At 40.1% G+C, this 20,632-nt stretch overlaps 1 protein-coding gene across 1 annotated transcript in view; it reads right to left on the minus strand.

Moving 5' to 3' along the window:
- The window catches only part of LOC140924318 (low-density lipoprotein receptor-related protein 2-like), an 86,838-nt gene that overhangs the window by 39,220 nt on the left and 26,986 nt on the right, over positions 1-20,632 (minus strand). Inside the window, exons 18-31 of the mRNA XM_073374348.1 lie at positions 20,202-20,435; positions 18,782-19,030; positions 17,814-18,005; positions 14,844-15,029; positions 13,778-14,017; positions 11,845-11,998; positions 8,800-8,931; positions 7,934-8,208; positions 5,967-6,083; positions 4,844-5,068; positions 3,678-3,849; positions 2,591-2,973; positions 1,890-2,051; positions 787-1,058 (exon numbers count right to left, since the gene is read on the minus strand). Of these exons, the coding sequence (XP_073230449.1) occupies positions 787-1,058; positions 1,890-2,051; positions 2,591-2,973; positions 3,678-3,849; positions 4,844-5,068; positions 5,967-6,083; positions 7,934-8,208; positions 8,800-8,931; positions 11,845-11,998; positions 13,778-14,017; positions 14,844-15,029; positions 17,814-18,005; positions 18,782-19,030; positions 20,202-20,435 (2,993 nt within the window). The remainder of the gene's footprint in view (positions 1-786; positions 1,059-1,889; positions 2,052-2,590; positions 2,974-3,677; positions 3,850-4,843; positions 5,069-5,966; positions 6,084-7,933; positions 8,209-8,799; positions 8,932-11,844; positions 11,999-13,777; positions 14,018-14,843; positions 15,030-17,813; positions 18,006-18,781; positions 19,031-20,201; positions 20,436-20,632) is intronic.

Genomic DNA, 20,632 nt, shown 5'->3' on the forward strand with positions numbered 1-20,632 from the left:
ATCACAGATAAATGTACGTCACTGGTGTGGAATTTTTTGGCTAAAACGCAGACGTCTCTCAGCAAAATCAGTGCGCCGCGGCGGGCAGCGCCGTATGAGAGACGGCTGTATTCGCTTGCTAAATACCGCTATAGTGTTACAAACTGACACTAGAATACTCTGACGTTAACGATTTGCCTCCTATCACACAGTTACATATGAACATAAAGAATAATATCAGCAGCATTTCACGTGCAAATTAAGACCTTCGTATTATTTCAATTTTCTAGCCGCCGTTTTGTTAATTTTAGCAATTCCTTTTTGTTTTATACACCTCAGCCTCGGTGCCAATAACGAACTTTGATACAACCAAACTTCCATGTGCGACCAGCTCTCGTAAGTGACCGCCTCCCATGAACGACCACCGATACAAAACACCAACATTTTCTTAGTCAAAGCTGCAATAATTAGAACCTCTCGTGCGACCACCTCTCATAAGCGACCGCGAGCTCTTGTAAGCGACCACATGACGCATGATGTGGTCCCTTTTCTCTGTATGCACTAAGCCTGTCAGAGTATACGATAAACTCTTATTGACAATAGGATATCTTCCAAAAGCAGATGTGTCGGGAAGGCTTTTGAAAGGGACCCCCTGTTTGTCGATTCCAGCAAGGGACCACCAAATCTTCGCATTTTTTGGTGGTTGCTTATGGGAGGTTCGACTGTAATGTGAAAATGGCCTATATTATCTTAGTCATAACCAACATCAATACAAAAAGTTACAAAATCTGCTATTCATACACATACCTCAATAACATCGTTTCCAGCATCTGTCCAAAATATATTTCCAGCCACCCAATCAACAGCAAGCCCCTGGGGCCGACGTAAACCAGAGTTTATGATAACTTTACTGTCCGTTCCAACCCGAGATACTTGGCTTATTGTATTTGAACGATCATCCGCAAAGAAGATCAGACTGGAATTAAAGTAGAAATCCACAGCAAAGCAGTTGCGAGGAACTCCTAAAGTCTGCATTACTTCTGCTTTGCTTCCAGGGTTCAGCGAGATACCACGGATTTCTATGAAAAAGGGATATTCTATTACCATTGGAAAACAATTAATAAACTTATTACGCTTTTGTTGTTACTAATTTTCCTTTTTTTTTTTTTCCAACCTTTGCAAGGTACGGTAGCAATGTCATACCGGCAGGGAATTTACAGACTGACTGAAAAAACACAAGTTCAGTCAGAATGTTGAGCTTAAGATCAGCTAAGCGCGGGCTTAAACACCCAAAGGATTTAGCCTTACACTGTATGAGGGGATTCACACTTGGTTTGGTTTATTCCTATTCTTGAAAGAAAGTAAATATAAATAAGAACCACCGAATATGCCTAAAAAGAACCGATTATGAACCCCATTTTACAAAGTATATGCCCAACAACGTTTTGACTGAGACGCCTCGCACGCCTCTCTTAAATGTTTTTTTAAATGTGCTTCTATCGGGATCAGCCAACGAATAATAACCCCTTACTAACCGAGCGAGCGTAAGGGCTGCACTTAATAATAGAGTTTAAGCTTCACGTATACGGCAAACGACAAACGTCAGATTCAAGTTCAGAATTTCTCAAAATAGAAAACGAGCAGATAAAAAAGTTCAAAACAATTCTTACGGATAAAAAATTGCGTGAAACTACTAATTTATGTCTAGAAATAAAGAACAGCAAACGACAAGTAAATGGGGAAACTTGGTCACGTGGTACAAATTTGCCTTTGCCGTTTGTCGTAAACGTGATGCTTGACCTCTCTATTGTTCTGGGGTCACGGTGTGAGGTCGTTAAATAAACTACCTCGCGCTCGTTTAGTCAGGGGTTATTTTACGAGACGATTGAAATCGAATCTAGAGAACAAACCTGAAGATGTCGAGTATATTAAAAACGTTTCCGCACTGTTGCAGGTCTTTCCATCTGCTGCCAATTCATATCCCATTGCACATGAACACTTCACAGGCATTGATCCCATTGGAAAACACAGCTGGCTGCAGTTGCCATTTTCTACGCTACAACCACTAATCCCTGTAAAAACACAACGATAAACATTTAATCCTGACTGAGAAGAGCCCAAAATAACGATTACGATTGAATCACTTTGAGCGAGTGAAATCCACTAGAATCAATCTACATCGTGCTGCATGGCGGCAAAATATTGTTCTCATATTTCCTTTTATAGAGATCAAAGGCTGAAAAATGCGATACTTACTTACTATCCTTTGCAATTGGTTGATTCTTGATAACGTAGCTTTGACTAAATTCAGATGTACTAAGCCCGGGATAGAGCAGCAAGTGATCGAAGCACGGTGAAAAGTGGTGTGACAGAAGGCGTGAAAAAACACTGCCAGTTTTCACTTGCATGAATTAAAACAGAACAACACAAACATGGAGCCTCAAGCTAAAAAAGCAATGATTTTCGAAGCTATCCAAAAAAAGAAACACCAGCTGGTAAAAGAAAAAGATACTTGCAGTCTTTGACAACCCTTTTTAACGTTTATCCCTCCCCTACTACCCCTTCATTGGAGTTTCAATGGAATTTTAACGACCAAACTTCTAACTGTTACCTGGTTGATTCTCCTCAGCATACACTCTCACACCATAGTGAACTTCCTTGTCCTGTTTCAGCACCAGTTTCTTGCCATTTAAAGGAGCTTTAAAGATAGCCTTTTTAGTCCAGTCTGACCAGTACAGCGCATCTTTAAATACACTCACAGCAAAAGGATGAGGTGACCGAAAATGAATCTGTTGCGCATCTCCTTTGAAGGACATCGATCCGATTTCATCGGTCCCGCCATCACACCAATACAGACGTTGAGCACTAAAATCTATAGCAAGCCCATTAGGGTACTTAAGGCCTGATGTCTTGATTCGAGTTCTGTTTGACCCATCCATCAAAGCTTGTTCAATTCTTGGATCCCCGGTTTCCCAGTCGCTCCAAAACAGCAAACTGAAAATGGACACGATGCAATTCACATGTATTAGAAATATCAAGCACTTTATCGTCAGCATAATGAATAATCACGCTTCCATTCATGTGAAATGACTTAATATATGGATGAATCCACGAGCGGGCAAGATAAAGCGAATTATGTTTTCTGATTGGCTACCCAAGCGGGTAACTGAGATAGGCCCATCTTGCCCGTGCAGGATTTCCTGCTACGGTCACCGCAAGAAAAAGTTCTGTTTTTGGCCATAAAATAAATCATTTATTGACCACGCTTCTCCGGTCAAAATAACCAGAGCACAGTTTACTTTACACAGCTCCTTTGTTGAAGCTTTTCGGCAATCGCAACTCGAATCTTATGCTTCCTCTCCATGGCTGACAACTACTTTCGAGTCGCTCCCTACAACTCCCGTGTTGGTTTTGTCACGATTGCTTCCACGTCCTCGTTACTGAACAAATGTGTCAAGATGGATGGATATTGGCCAATATCCAGCCGTCCCGACATCACGCTTGGTCTTTGGGGGACTGATTCATATCACAGAAGAACTGTCATCAAACCTGCTCATCAACAAAAATTTGGGCAAGTTAAAATGACACTTTTACCCTGATTAGCTGGCAACAACGGTACCCACGGTAAAGTCTGCTTAATACAGGGTGTCAGCTTACCATAGGTTTTGACTGTAAATGACACAATGCATATAGCTTACCCAGTCAAAGGATGCACAATAATTGCTCGTGGCTTTGCCACTTTTGATGAAATCAAGACCTTCTGGTAGCTGCCATCGTGACGAGCCACTGCAATGACTTTTTTGTTTGAGTCTGTCCAGTAAATGTTCCTTGCCGTCCAGTCATATGATATACCCTCTGGCTTAGACAAACCTGTCAACAGTTACCAAAAAACAATCTATGTTAGTGACACTACACAGGAAAAAATGGGCCCTACACATGGTGGCAAGTCTTATACTTTTGTCGCACCGGCTCTGTGGAACGGCCTTCCGGCTGATCTGCGTTATGTCACGCCGCTTAGTGTTTTTAAAAACAAACTTAAGACGTTTTTGTTCAGGTCATCATTTAAAAAATTATTTCCTATTTTAATGATAACGTTTTTAATATATATATATTTTATTTTGTAATGCGCTATTGATCACCACATGCAAAAGGCGCAATATAATTAAGTCATTAAATTATTATTATACTTGTTATAAAATTATCATTATTATTACTATTATTATTATTATTATCATTATTATTATTATTATTATTATTATAATCTACTCAGTTCGTATGTAAAAACAACGTTATCTCGATCTGCTTCAGAGTTTGTACGAATACTTTATCAGCTTCTGCTGTTATGATCCTCATTCTTAAATAAAGTTGATTGATTGATTGATTGATTGATTGATTGATTGATTGATTGATTGATTGATTGATTGATTGATTGATTGATTGATTGATTGATTGATTGATTGAGGATGATTATGTAAATACTATAGGGAGCTTTAGATTCGAGGACAAGGACGACTATGAGATTTTCTCAATACTAAATATTGCGCGCGCGTGAGTGGGAAAACGTGATAGCTGTCGTCATTCTACCACGGGATTTAGCAAGAAAGTCGTACTGGCGGGAACAAGGTATCAAATGTAAGAAGTTTTATCATTTCGCGATCGGGAGAGGGCTTAACTTCCTTAAGTTTAATTAACAGTACTAACCTTTTTGGTGAAAAAAGTACAATGAAGCTTTCCGGGTGTCTTCTTTTGAGAACATGCGCTAAAACTATAAGTTAAATCTAGTACTCGTACTCGTTCTCATCCTCAAATCTAAGGCTTTCTAATATTCTCCAACCTAGCTCAATTAAATAATGTAAAAACTCACCATCAGAAACCACAGTTTCATAGCCGGAGCCATTCAAGAACTGCCTGGAGATTTTATCCGCAGTGATTTCGCTCCAGTAGACGTACTGGTCCTCATAACTAAAGTCCACGCCCACTGCTGTCTTAAGCTGTCTCGCGGGTATCACCTGATCACCTGTGTTTCTTGGATCTAACGATACTGCACTCACCACTGTCTTTTTAGCATACAGAAGAAACGCACGAATTTCTACCAAACAGTAACAAACGATTCCCAATTAAATTTCAACTAAAACTTATATCTATGCATTGAAACCGAAGCGATCTTGTACAGGTATCTAAGTTTCAAATAAAAAGGAATTTTTGACAATTCCAGTTTCAGGACAAAGCACAGCCATAAAGATTAAAGAAGACAAAGCTTCCAGTTGGGTGGGAGGGTGGGAAAAATAAAATCTTAAAGAGTGCGAGTCTAGGCACTTGCTTGAAGAACAAAGCTGAAATGTGGCTGACTAATGGTACGAGGGGTTTACATAAGGCAAGACAGGTGAGAATCATGTAACGTTGTGGAAAATTACTGGAAGCTTTGGCAACCACTTCAACATTGTAAAAGTGAAAGTACTTTGAGCTAAACAGTGAGCTATTGACTACTGCACAAGCCTTGATTACAAGGGTGAAGAGATTGGAGTACACTAGGGACAAGTGAGGAAAGAACTAGTACTCCCTTTGGGCTCATTAACCCCAGTTAAGAGCTTAAACTTATAAAAAAAAAATCGAACATCTTCGAAGGACTGATTATAATGTAAAATCTAAACGTAGGGGAAGTGTACTTAGCAGCTTTAGCTAGTTTGCAGGATCGCAAATCAAAGAATCACAAAACAAACAATTCAAACCAAACATTCCCCAGTGCTGGGCTCCGGGGATGCTAACAGTAACATGGCCGAGGAGCTAAAATCCGGGCGGTCGTCAAACAATTCCAGCTACTGAGTGGTCAGGGGGTGCTCGAATCCAAGGCTTGCGGATTCCGAGTTCGACGCAATGACCACTCAGCGGCAATGCTGCATTCCCCTGGACGTAAACATGTGTTGCTTCTTTTAGTTCTATCCATCTTTCGTCCTGATTAAATACAGTCAAAATCCTAAAAGTGTTACCTTCGCAAGTTCTATTGTTTTTCATCAGTTGCATACCAACAGGACAATGACAGCTGAATCCTTGTGGCTTGAGGAGACACAAGTGAGAACAGGTGCTATTTTCACAGTAGTTCACCCCTGGAATCACCAAAATACAACACTACAGCTCTGCCCCTAAGTGCACTACACAGAATATCCCGACTGGCTCTCTTGTCTGCGTTTCAATTAAAATCAGATTTGGAAAAAATTATTTTCCTCTATAATTCACAAAAAATATTTTTAAGACATTACACAGAACTTTCTAAATAGGCCACTTCCAAGTCAATAAATAGCTGAGGTTATTTTCTTGAATTTTATGAGTTTCAGAATTTTAGGCGAACTAGAGATATCTATCGGTAGACGAAAACCCCAAGTCAATGGTCAATAGAGACCTTAAGATACCCCGATATCGGTGTACGGGTACGGGTAGTGTACCCGTACTCGTAAAATGTTCATGTGCGTGACTATTTCGATTAAGATACCCGAAGAACAAGCACGCAAAATTAATTTTGTACATGCATGTCGCTTAATGCATACAAAATCTCCCTCAAATTCTACGCTTCATATCTTAACAACAAGCTGCAACAAATAATTCATTCATACATAAGCTTATTGAAAAATCATAGAAAGATTTCAAGAAACTTTGCGGGAAGTCCCTCGACCGAAAGCTTGTTATCGCAAACCCCGCCATTCGATCGAGGCACATCACCAAACAATTCCTTTGATTGTCAACTTCAACAGTGACTCCCATGCTAAATTTTTCAATGCTATTTCTTTTGCGAAACTCAAACGTTCGAGCAATTCTCAGAAATCCCCCCAAATACCGCCACAAATTGATATCGTTTCAGAGTTCAACCTGCGCATTTGAGGTCCAAAATCAATACATTTTGAAGCGCTTTCTTTACAGCTAAAATTCAAATTTGGCAAAATTATTTGAACAGACTTGCAATAACATTGCCAAGGAGTCATACAATTTACATTTGTACTTAAAAAGTCTTAAAAACTTACTCGTTTCTCCATCATGAAGGACTTGCAGCTACTCGTAAATCCTCTACGGGTAAACTGGTGTCTACCCCGGAAAAACGGCTGGTTCTACCGGGTACGGTCGATGACGTCACCACAAAATGAAAAAAACATGGCGCTACCCGTTACCCGTACACCGATTTCGGGGTATCTTAAGGTCTCTAATGCCAAGAGAAATGGAGATACAGTCCTCTCACTGCATCTTCTGTGATTTTTTTTACCAAATACTGATTCAGTGACATACACTGATATCAATTCTGCTAGCTTTCTACGAGCTAATACCAAATACGTGTGCCAATCAGAAAACGAGGTTTGCAGAACAATGTTAGTAAGTTAAATGTTTTCCAGCACAGACAAGTTTGGAACTAGCAGCAAGTGTCCGTTTTAGGGTTGTCCGCCTTAAAAAGAGACAAATAAAAGGCTAAAGCCTGGTTTTCATTAGCGGATAAGCATAAGCACAAGCACATGTGTAAGCAAGTGAAAACTGGGTCGACATAGGCATAAGAATAAGCACAAGAAAAACGGACAAATTCTTTCTTCCTGTGGTTGTGCTTATGCTTATGTCGCAGCTTTGACTAGTGAAAACGGAGTCGACACTAGCACATGCATAAGCACAAGGCCGTGGACCAATCATAGGCCACTTTGACCCAGACCTCATGCGAACATATCAAAAGCAATATGGCAGACGAAGCGTCCGCCATCTTATTGAGGTTGAGGAGAGCTGGTATCGAGAATTGAGTGAAATAGGCAATTCTGCGCGTGCGTATGTCCTTATGTTTATGCTTATTCTTATGCCCTAGCGAAAACCAGGTTTAAAGAACGACAGGGATCAACTCTAAGATGTTAATACCCGTTTTAGGGAGGGTTCCATCTTGAACAGGTGTCCTTTAAAGGAAGGTTTATTGTAAAATATTGTTACTAATTACCTTTAGGCTGCTGGAGAGGATGGACAACATGTACGTCCATTGGACGAAAGAGGTCAAAATGAATCAGTGAGTGATTCCCACCGTGAAACTTGTTTCCTTGTTTAATTTTTAGCCCTCCCCTGGCCCTGTCCGACCAGTACAACATGTCCTCAAACACCGTGATAGAAAAGGGAAGCAGTATTTTATTTTTATCTCTTAGAACTGTGTGGCGATTAGCGCCATTGTAATCACAGAAGGCGATGTAATGCAGTCTTGCATCGATCCAATACAACCGTCTACAAAAGAAAGTCGTATACAGATGTTATATAACAAATTAAACAAAGTTTATTATTATGTATTTAAAATATTTCTCCGTTACTGACTGGCTCACATCCCCCTGGCTGATTTATTCATAACCAACCACGGACCAAATTTGAATTGTCAATATACTCGACTCGTTATTATTATTGACAATACACTCGAAGTCACTATATAAGATATCATTCAGTTTAATCAGCGTGCAAAGAAAGCAACCTCGTTCCCAGGGTTCTCTCCTATTGTAAAGAAAGTAGTGTCCGATATCCCAGGGTAGTGGTTTTTGCTATCGGGCTAGTGAATTCTGTTCTTAACTTGCCCGATGGGCAAGTGAAGTTTTTTGAGGAATTCATATTACAGAAGAACTGTGAAATCAACTCTGCTCATAAAAACGTTTTTGGGGCTAGTTGAAATGAGGTCTGGGCTAACATATGCTATCCTCCGCTTGCCTGAATGGCAAACTGTAAAAATGACTCTCTTTGCACCCTGGTTTAATTTAAACTAACAGAGCATTTACCGAAATTATTAAATGTTTGTGTGATATTGATAGACGGTAAGCACTAATAAAACACCTGTTAGGCAAGTCAAGTGTGATTCCATTTGGCCATGCAATGTTAGTAGTAACTAGAACTTGTCTTGAGCTGCCGTCCATGTGGGATCTCTCTATACGAGGTGGTGAACTCCAATCTGACCAGAAGAGTAACCTGCCACAAAACCAATGTTTTTTTTTTAACTCTAAGAGCTGTACTTTCCAATTAGCCACCAACATTAGGTAGGAGTAACATCCTTGAGCAAAATAAATCTGTGAATAAAATCTTACAGCGAAAACATCCCATTTAAACGCACATAACCATTTATTTTTGACCACAGGAAATGTTGAATATGGCAAAAATTTTGATTTTTGCCACATTGACATACCAAAGGGCAAATAAGCAATTTCAACTATACTAAAATGTGCCAAATTTCTTACGAATCAGGGAAAATCTCCCATAGTGTAAACATAGCCTTGTAATATCACTGTAACAAAAGAGAACACTTTGTTGGATGCATCAACTGACAGCCAAAGTTAAATCACCAATCGCATCATGTGCTCCATCGTCTGAGTTTGTGCAAAACATTCCCCTGTGCGACCAATCAAATGGAAGATATTCTCACACACATTTATAATATATAGATTTAGGCAGGGCTAAAAGCGTAGCTCTATTAATTAATTTATAATTTAAATCAAACAATAAACTTGTAATCCACAAATCAGTGAACTGGGGAGATCCATATGACGTTTAAGTGTGGAGCTGGGTGACTTAAGAGAAAAAATAATTTGGAAACACTGCAAAAATAAAGCGACATCTAAAATCTTATATCGGGTTAATAGTCTCATTTGTACACCTAATAAATACAAATCACCTTTGGCAACAGTAGATTAGGCGTGAAAAACAGATTCTTCCCAAGCAAATTCACTTATGTGCCCACCTATACCACCTTTATTTTATAATTTTGTGCTACAAAGGCCGTAAAGACACGCATAGTCCCCGGTAGCAGCCAATTTACTCCTTACAACTTATCGGTGTCTCCCTTTTCCTCTCTTTTTTTTTGTTTGTTTGTTTTCAGACCTCGGACAGAATTTATGTCAATTTTTTGCCCTATTTTAATTATAATTCGGCAGTTTTTTACGGAATAATCTTACAAGACAAATTGCACTCATTCAGTATTCAGGACGATCGAAACACACACTTCCCTTCCACAATAAATTATAAAAATAACAACATCATAGAACGCTTTTATATAGAATTCACCATTAGACGGGACTGTTCAGTCAGGCTAATCTGCCATTATGTAGTATGCGGGATAATAACGGGCCTTGAGCAAAACTTTCGAAAAAAATATATTTTAATTCAGCTTACAAAATCACCCGTCCGACCAGCCAATTCTGAATTTTGCCAAGCGCCAAAACTTACAATGAGAGCTGTCGAGTGTTTGAATGAACGGTAGTAATGAAGAAGAGGTCTCAGAATCATTGTCGTTTGCATTTTACTTCCTAAATGCCATATTCATTTGATACACGCGGCATTTTAAGTACTCTTGCATGCGGTGTTCATGGACAATTGAAAACAACAACTGGCAAAGCGATCATGTAAGAACGAGATCTTGACAAACAATCAAGACAAGAAATATAATACAAAAAAACATTTAAAGGTCAACAATTTTTATTCCCGAAGACGTGTTTTGAGATTAAAGTGTCTCTGAAAATCTTGAGTCACGAATAAAACCTTGCAGATTTAAGCCTTAAGTTTTAAGCCGTCTTCGCCGTGTTTGCTATTTTGCAAGATGAACTCCAGGCAAGAATATCGCTAAAAGCTTTCTTTTTACAAACAATAGGATAACTAAACTATTTGTCAGAAATTTTTCTCCTAGTCGCAGTCAGAAAATGTCTAAAGACTTTTTAAGTTCTTTACTAGGTCAGATAAATTGTCTCAAATCTTACAAATGTGCGTAAAATGACGGCATAAACATGAAAAAAAAAACACATAAAATGCAATAAAATTACTCAAGCTTACCGGTCGAGATGCAGCACGGAAACCCATCACGTATGACCAGAATCGCTTAAGACTTTTTGCATAGTCCAGCAAGGCGAAGTAAGCTTACTAAGAGTAGCTTATTTTTGAAAACGATGATTCCCGATTTCTTTTTGTCGTGCGGCGCATTTCTCAGCCACAACCCAGTAAACAAGCCAGCCACGAATAATAGCTGCTGTATTTCATTTTGTAGATCCAGTGCAAAAAGACCGGTAAAAACATCACAAGATGACTCAAAACTTTGTCAGCTTCGGCTATCAGTGAACAAGTCGCAGATGCCGCATAAATTTTCCACTTGAATCCTCTTCGCTAGCGCGCCTGTTAATTCTTACTCTATGCCTTTCTCTTCTTTCTCTTTGCCGTCGCTCTTCACTTACAAGCAAATAGTTTGAATTCAATCCGCTATTGTTTGTTGCCATAACAAGTTTTTCGAAACAGTTTACTGGAAACTGAGCACTACGGTCACAAAATCCTTATGCAATGAAGTAGTTGAAGTAAACATGTTTTTGAACGCGACGACAGCCACGCCATTTCTTGCGCGATTTCCCGCCAAGAAAAGGCGGGTTGCACAAATGCATCGCGCGATTTATAAAGGGACATACTCCTCCCCCCGGACGGGCTGACACCTGGTTCCCTTCCCTCCCCCCGCAAAGAGTGTACGGACGTACGCTACGTCATAACCAAATTTTCTCTGATGGATGGTTTACCAAATTTTCTTACCCATGGTGCTCCGCTGGCGCGCTTCGCGCGCCGGGGCTCCGCTATAATTATGAAACTCGCAAGTGAGCCATAGACCACCTGACGGTAAACAAAATAACATACACCAACACTTTAGGTAAATACAACAAGAAAAGAGCACCCAAGGCAGCGACGCAAGCTTACGGCTCCTTACAGAAGCGCAATTTCAGATGACTAACCGTTGTGACTTTGGTTCTCAGCCTTCAAAGTACATCTGTTTTACGACAGATCATTGCCGTAATACAATTAAAACTGCTAACACTGCAGGTTACGAATGAAGGGGAACATAAGAAATACAAAACTTACCCATCCCTTGGGTCCAGAGCAAGCCCACGAGGAGAGGTAAGATTATCAGATATCAGAGCCATACGCCATCTGCCATCAATATCAGACACCTCAATTTGATCCGTTTGCATATCATTCCAGTACAAATTACCGCCAATCCAATCAACGGCAAGTCCTTTAAGAAACAAATTATTGGGTACTTCATGTCAAGCCAAATTGCCTAACCTTCACGTTCGTGTAGATAATAAAGAGATTTAGAATCACGGTTACGGCAAACGCCAAACGGCAGATTCAAGTTAACAATTTCTCAAAACAGATAATAAGTTGATGAAGAAAGTCCAAAACAATTCTTCTGGATGGAAAAAAAAATGAAACTAATAATTTTTTGTAGAAGTAAAGAAAAGTCAAAGGCAGGTAAAGGAAAAACTTGGTCACGTGGAACAAATTCACGTTTGCCGTTTGTGGGAAACGAAATTCTAAATCTGTCTTATGTCGTAAATTAAAATATGAAAAAAATTGTCCAGAGCAGGCGCTAATTATATGCAAATAACTTCAAAGACACATAACATATGCAATGTGTAGTAGTTATAGCACTAAAAACATTTTATGAAGTAATTTAAAGGTCTGGCTCAAGTATCTTCAGCTTCAAATACACTCGAGGGATCCACTGTAATTGGTTAGGCTGTAGTGGTCTCCCCGCCTAATAATTTGTACTTATTCATGTATAAAGATTGTATTCTACTTAGGCGAAGCTAAATAAATAAATAAATACAATGTAAAAACTAGAAATATTTAACGCTACAAGGGCCTCACAGGGAAGAGCTAAGGCAAACGCCATGAATGAAATTTAAGCTGACAACCGTATATCAAATAAGTTAAACTCAATTAATTGAGTTCGGTTCACGTGACGTACGGCATTTGATCCTGTTAAGTTTGGCTGATCGTGTTCGGATTATCCAGTTCCAGGCTTCAAGATAGTAATGCGCAGAGATCGAGAAAACTGACGCGAAAAACAAGCCCGGCTGGGGAAGAGAGGAGGCGTCATCACCCCCGCCCTCTTCCCAGACCAGGCAGGCCTTATTTTGGTTTGACATGTTTTAGCGACATCCCGGCTACTATCTGAGAGCAAGGTACAGGCTATATTCGGATCAGCTGTAGCGTTCTTTACGCAAGGCGTAAGCGCGAAGGACGCCTCAGCTGATCGAAATACCATCCGCCAAACTTACCTGGCTCAAACACCGAACTTCACATGTGCTGAACTCGATTTAAATTGTGATTTCAAAACCAAGACCGTGCATGCAAATATTCTTTCTCCTAAAATATTACATAGTACACGTGGGGTGCGAGCCGCATTTATCACACCCCACGATACCCATCATATACAACTCCCAATACCCACTTGCGCGCTCATTGTGGGCAAATCGAATCATTTTTTCCTTGTTCCATCCCTGTATACAAATACAAAACTACGGGCTCCAATAGTGCCCCCTCGAGGCCAAGCCTCTTTGGGAAGGACAACAAGAACAACCACCCACAAATTTGCACATTCTATCTGAACCCAGGGTGGAGTGTGCTTTAAGAGCCAAGTCCCGGCAACTTTATGATGCATATGAAACATACTCCTCAAATCAAACTCTTTCACTTGTCAATGATAATGCTTTGTGTGATGGTTTAATAACATTTCCTTCTCTAAAACTAATACCACAATCAAATCAAAACTTAAACACGTTTAAAAACTGTTTAGTTAAACACAGTTTAAAATTGTTTCCTTTACAAAACCTGCTTGCTTACTTGAATTAATTGCAAATTTAGTGCAAAGCAAACAGGTTAAATCCAGTGTAAAATCCTGTGTTCTATTTTTCCGTGTCTGTTTTTCATTTTTTGAAACCTGGTTTAATTAAACATGTTTAGTTTGTGTGAATGGGGTATAGATAACGCAAAATTCAAAACTTACCTTCGGTCATCAGCAAGCCTGTTGTTATGACATCCTCGCATTTGCTGCCGTCTAAAAAACAACGCCTTATCTTGTCAGTACTGGCATCGGAATAGTAAAGTTGTTGCTCTGCCCAATGAAAGTCTAGTCCAATTGTAGTCTGCAGCCCGCTTATCACAACAGAATAGTTAAATCCATGACGCAGATCAACCTTCCTTATTTCCGTTTTAGTGGAAAAGAACAGGAATGGAATATTAGAATCTGCAAAAGGTGAACATCAGCATCAGCACCGAGGAAAAGAAAATACAGTGACCTCAAATCAAGAGATTTAGTCAATTAGGGCACGTTATTACGTAACAAATTCGAACAAAACGTGACAAACGTTGCATTGTGAATTGGGACATCAGCTGCATCAAAATCGTCCGTGTAAACCTTCATTTGCACAACGCTCAGGTACTGCGCATCGCCATTTACGCCCACTTCAAGATAGCTGATTCTGTTTGTGAGGAATCAAGAGAGGATGAGGCACCTCATTCTCTGTTGGAGGAACTTATTATCCTTTACATTAACTGGTACGGACATGAGAGGTTTTGTATTAGGGTTAGAGATCAAGAAATACGGATTTATCACGTTACAAATTAATGTAAAAAGATAAGCCAAACAGACTTAACATTTTGTACGGTATTTCAAAGCTGATTTGGTGGTACAGTTAAGGTGACGTTTACTTGGCCTCGCGTTCTTAACCTGAGATCAGGCCCAATTTGAGCGGTTCTCACACATTCTCTCTAACGGCTCCCGCTAAAATTGGGCTCTCCTTTCGTTTCGCCATGCCCGCCGCCCGGGGCCCGCCGGAATGTTATTTACAGAGCGAAACGAAAATAGAGCCTGATCTCAGGTTACACGTTCTGAGTTCGACTAAAATAACAATTCCTAATGCGGCAAAAGTACAGCTAAGTCTTGAAAACCAAAATGTGTCCTGTCCAACATTTCAAAGCGGATTATTGCAAACTAAGAAAAAAAATCCTGGTTAGCAGTAAGTTAAGGTTACCCTGTTAAAGAGGTGTCCGTATAAACAGCTCTCTCTTACCTGCAACTTTGCAATGCTTCCCGTCATACTCCAATTTGTAACCTTCAACACATCTACAAGTATATGAGCCTTTCGAATTAAAGCATTGCTGGCTGCATGAACCAGGTTCCTCACATTCGTTAATGTCATCACACGTTTTGTTGTCACTCGCCAAGGAGAACCCTTTGTAACATGAACAAACAGTTCCTGATGGGGAAAAAAGAAGTTCGACATGTTTCAAACTGCCAAGAAAACTTGTTAAGGCAGTAAAAAGTAAAGTGAAAGCATGTTCCCGTCACGGCATTGGACCACATCAAGGGATGAAAGCCTTAATATTCTGAGTGAGTGACTTCAGTTCTAAACATAATGTGGGACAATATATATGCACTATTGACCAAGGGTGGGACAAGACGGCTGGAGAATGCCAAGTTTGTTACTTTGTTTTTTTTTTTCGGCCCAATATCCAGCCATCTTGACCGAACAAGCTTGGTCAATAAACGATTTATTTTAATGGCCATAAAGAACTTTTTTTTGTAAGAGCGTACACCTAATCAGAACACAGTATTCAGTTCATCTTGGCCGATCGCGGAGTCAGCCATATGATAAAAGTAATCTACAGCTCTGTCATTAGCAACAGAATAACTATCATTTCTAGTCTATCCTGCAAACATTTAATTTACTTTATTTATTTCAAAACAGAATTCTCCAATTACTATTGTCACATCAACAATAACCGGAACAATAAAAATGACCTTGTGAATGAGTTTTGACACCCTATGCTCGTGACATTGGGACTCCCTATAATGGCCTATTCGGGGAGGTTCCGCCCAAAATAAGTGCCTTTTTAATTGAAGTATATGATAGGGTAGGGTGATCTGACATTTCGGTCTGTAAAAAGACCAACAGGGGCTAACAGACGCACTTTATGGATGTAAAATAGACAACAAACCTTCCTGGTTTAGTGATTTATTCATATTTAAAAGACTGGCTTTTTCAGCAATTATAAAGAATGCAGTGTCCTTAAAGACCTTTTGTCACTTTCCACAATACACCGCGGTCGTACTAGAATTTTTGTGGACCACGAATCTCAAACGTATCTCAAGTATTAAACCGTCTCCATCGCACAAAAGGGACCTTACGAGCCGACAACGGCGACGTCAATGAAAACCTCGCTGAAAAATACACTTCGCATCCTTTGAAACCATTTCGCGATTATCCCACGTCGCCCTGTTACTTAAAAAAGGGAATTTAGGGTGGAAGTGAAGGGACCAGGGGCCCGTTTCTCGAACGTCCCGCTAATCAACGGGCCCGGTAAGCTGTCTCCGTTTACATTAAAGATCGAGGTTTCAATAGTTTTGCATCCAACGTGATAAACCTATCAGTTAATGAAACAAAATGGAGTAATTTGTTAGCCTGGACCCGCGCTCTTATTCTTTATATTTCGATTTGAATATTTGATTTCGGACCCGAAAAGTTACCGGGACGTTCGAGAAACGGGCCCAAGCGCCCGAGTTCAGACAGAGATGGCAGAATTTATAGCCTTGCCGCTACCGTTCTTAGGTAAACTTAAAATTTGGCCATTTCACGTCGTAGTTGTGCAGGGACGGCAAAGAAATTGAAAAAATTGTGATGCACGTGCCAAGTTGTTGTTTTGCTCATTAAACCTATGCATTTTGGGGTTCCCGTTGTCGTCGCTGTTGTAGTTTTGTAAAGTCCCTTACTTTTCCTTCGGGTTTGGGCGCCTTTATCTAAAACCTGTATGCTTAACGTATATATTCTGTTAGGTGAGTCATTTTTTTACGCAATATATTCCATTTAAATTCGCCATGATAACTTTTGGCTATCGACGCGGAGGATGGCCTAAGGGCCTGTAAAGCGAGAGGAAGTTTGTAGTGTGGCTGAAAAATTCTGTGTAATTCTTCAGCGTCCCTCTTCCACGGTGCCCGGAAAGCCGTGGTTGTTTACATTTTCACGATCGAGGTTGATTTGGCAGTTTTGCAGATAATATAGGTATGGCTTAAAAATTCGTTCTACTGTCTAAATGAAACACGTTTATTAAACCGCTTTAAAATTTACCAGTGTTTATCGAGTTACTTTCGAATCATTTTGCTGTCGCTTGTTGAATGTGAGTTGAGATTTCACTGAGTGATTAACGTGACCGATTGACCCGTACTGGTATTTTTTTCACGCTATTAAAATAACAGACAAAGTACAAAGTATAGAAAGCTTCTGTACGCTTCTCCTCTCGCTAAATCTTTGTTTTTCGCTGCTTGGCAATGAAACTTTCGGTGAGCGATATATTCGGTTTTCTACGTCTCTAGAGGTTGATTTATAAATTCTGGCTATGGCACAAAAAATAATAGTCAGCAAGCGTCTACCAACGAAGCGCATTCAAAATCATTCAAAATTATGCGCGATGCATGCAAATATTACTTTAACCAACAGCAAATCCCTGGCAGAATCCTGGGTCGCTGGTTTCATATAAAATATTTCCTTACTTCTCCGCGTCAAATTGTTTTTGTTTGTTTTTTTTTTTTTTCGAAGGAGTCGGAGAAAATGTCCTCTGTGACAACTCTGACTGCTACGCGAAATGTTCTTTTCCGTCCTCAGACAAAGTTGCTAGATTTTAAAATCTTCTTATCCGACAGGGCCGCTTTTTGGCTCTAAGAAAAACGAGTATTCGAAACGCGGCGTTGATTTCTTCCTCGTGATGAGATGCCATAATTTCTCCTCCCAAGAAATCGCAGCTTGTCCGTTGAAATCAAAATAAACAATGCGCAACGCCTCACGATAAGTGACAAAGGGTCTTTATCAAGGTAGGTGAAAAGGGTACCATTTGTCAATAGAAGGTATACGAAAGAGGTACCTTTTCTGTCAAAAATGGTATATAAAACGATACGGGGTTAGACCTTGGGACGGAGCCTCCCCGTATTAAACTTCGTTGAGTTCCCCCCATCCCCCCCGCCCTCCCCGCCGGGCATGTCTGCTTACCTTCCGGCAATGCATTGCAAAGCTGGGAACATCCTCCGTTATCAGCATTGCAGGCCATAATTGCGCATCCTATTCCTTCATCACTTCCATCAGGACAATCATTCTTGCCATCACAGAATCTACTGTCTTCTATACATACAGACGAATTATGGCACTGTCTCTCACGGGGACTACAGGTTGGGGCAATGACCGCTATAGAGTCAAAAAATAAGGTGAGTTATAACTTCGTTAGGCAAAATTCAACAACAATTTCCCAAAAATCCCATGTTATATTTATTCTGATTGGGCAACATTCTTTCTATCTATCACCTCGAAATGGCGATTTTGTCAGTGAATACTTAAGAGAAATCGCCAGGAAATGCTAAGTACGCAGTGTGTCATCATGCAACGCTCCTCCAACAAACGCCGTTTGCGGGGTGGGGTGTTGCGTGACGACACAAAGAACGGATGCGTAGCAGACTAGGAAGTGCTCTTACACCAGCAAAATTTACACTAGAACAGTAGGAGAGCTCACCCTCGATTTCTATCGGTCAATAGATTCTCTTGATTTAATAATTGGAGACGGTTCTTCACGTTCTAGGGCTTTTATTAATGTTCCATGACTCCTGAGCACTCTTAAAGTGCCAATAACCTAAACTTGCTTTTATTTTTTATTAAAAGTACACATTACTACGAGAACCTTGGCGAAAGGTTAAAATGCTCAAATTTGCCGCCATTTTGATGCTCTTTGTGTTAGTTTGTCTTCTCTTGGCACTTCAGGTAAAAAAAATGAAAAAACGTTCAGGAGAAGAGATACAACAAAAATGATTTTGTTAAATCCACAAAACTTTTCCTGCGGTACTTTTAAAAGTCTTTTTCTTACATTTACTAAGCTTTTGCGAACGTTCTTTTAAGGCTTATGAAACTGGTTTTACTACATCATCGTTTGAAGTAGAGGGAAATGGGAAAATAACACAAGTTCAACTTACAGCAGTTCAGTTCATCTGACTTATCACCACAGTCATTATCCCCATCGCATTTCCAGTCGGGCGAAATACACCCGCCTTGGTTATGACAAGTAAAGTGGTCTGGTGGACACGTGGCCTGTGTGCAGTTGCCGTGTTCATCTGAATTATCCCCACAATCATTGTCAAGATCACAAACAAACCGACTTGGGATGCACTGGGAGTTGTTACAGAGGAATTTGTCCGGTCCGCAACCACTTGGTAAGGTGGTAGCTGAGAAAAAATATTCATTAAACTTTAAATGACTGATCTCAAGGGCAACAGAATTCAGTGACTTGTATATACCTGTTTCAATAAAGGTTGCTTTGGGAATCGTGGTTTGATCTTCGAAAGCTATTGTTTGGTGGTCACTCAAGCAAAGCATTGCATTGTATTCTGTGTTTCAAGACCAAATCCCAAAGCAACCTTTATTGAAATAGGTGTATACAGTAATTAAGAGATTTGTTACACAATACAACACAAATGTTGGAAGATCCCATACGAAAAAAACTCCATACAGCAGCATTTGCTGGTTTTCCTGCATTTTCACCCTTTTGAAGTCATGTTTTCAGCTATTTCTCCCTAAAGGACTTTCTACGGGAAACGGGACGTCTAGGACGTTAACGATAGATTTTCATTTTTTGAGCAGCTAACTGCCACAAAATTTTCAAGGGGAAAGGGATAGCCCTTGGACACTATTCAAATGCTTGTGGAGCTACAACCAGTTGCAAAAGTACTTGATACAATGTACCATATTTTGGTATAAACTGCCTGACCATGCAGATCTTGTGCTTGTGATCCTCCCTCCACCTCTTATCAAAGTTGCTAGCAATACAAGACAATGCTCAAAAATTGGAAGAACAACTTTGAATGGGAGGGAGGAGAGAAGTCAGTATTATATCTCACAGACCTGTGACTAGCAGCAATTTGAAGCAAGAAAGGTCGTTTTTTCGAGGGAGTGTCTCAACATTTTTGCAACTGGTTGTAGCTAGGTAACCTGACTGCGATTATTTTCCGCGTGAATTCCCCGTGACTGGGTCTCCGAGACGCATCTCACTTTCTTTAGTCGCTCAATTCGGGATCCCGTCTATTTTCATCAAACCTCCAGAACTTCGACTGGCCAAAATGAAAGACATTTACAGGCAAACTTTTGTTTAGCAACATGATTCATCCTACCATTACACTTTTGTCTGCAGGTAAAAAGAATTCGGAAACCATTACGAGTATCGCCTGGGGATTTATTAACCCATGATCAGGCTGTAAAATTTTCGTTTCCCTTGGTAAAATGAAAATTTAGCGCGACCACCTGACAGAGAATGTATGAAGGCACCTGAAATTGGACCTGATCTCGAGCGACAAAAAAAAAACAGGCTTAAGCCGCGTCAACCATTCTTAACTTACTTACCGCAGCCATCTTCATCGGAGTCATCGTCACAATCACCTCCTCCATCACACCGCCAACTGCCAGTTATACACTGGCCATTATTACACCTGAACTCATCTTCAGAGCATTGCTTCACTGGGCAGCCATGTTCATCAGAGCCATCACCACAGTCATCATCACCATCACAGCGCCAACCAAGCGGTACACATCGACCAGAAGTACAGGTAAAGTCCTGATCGGGACAGGTTTGATTAGCTGTGATGAAAAAGGTATATAAACCCTATTAATAGTTCGTCTGACCGGTCCTATACCAGCAAGGCAATAACAGAACATGTTTACAACTCTTTTTGCGACTGTCGGAATTTTTAAAGGCCTGAGACATCACTGCTGCAGATGCAAACAAATTTTATGTGATATCTGAAGTATATCTGAAAATAATATACCTGACACTG

Source organism: Porites lutea, chromosome 14 (assembly GCF_958299795.1).
Source record: "Porites lutea chromosome 14, jaPorLute2.1, whole genome shotgun sequence".
Taxonomy (NCBI): Eukaryota; Metazoa; Cnidaria; class Anthozoa; order Scleractinia; family Poritidae; genus Porites; species Porites lutea.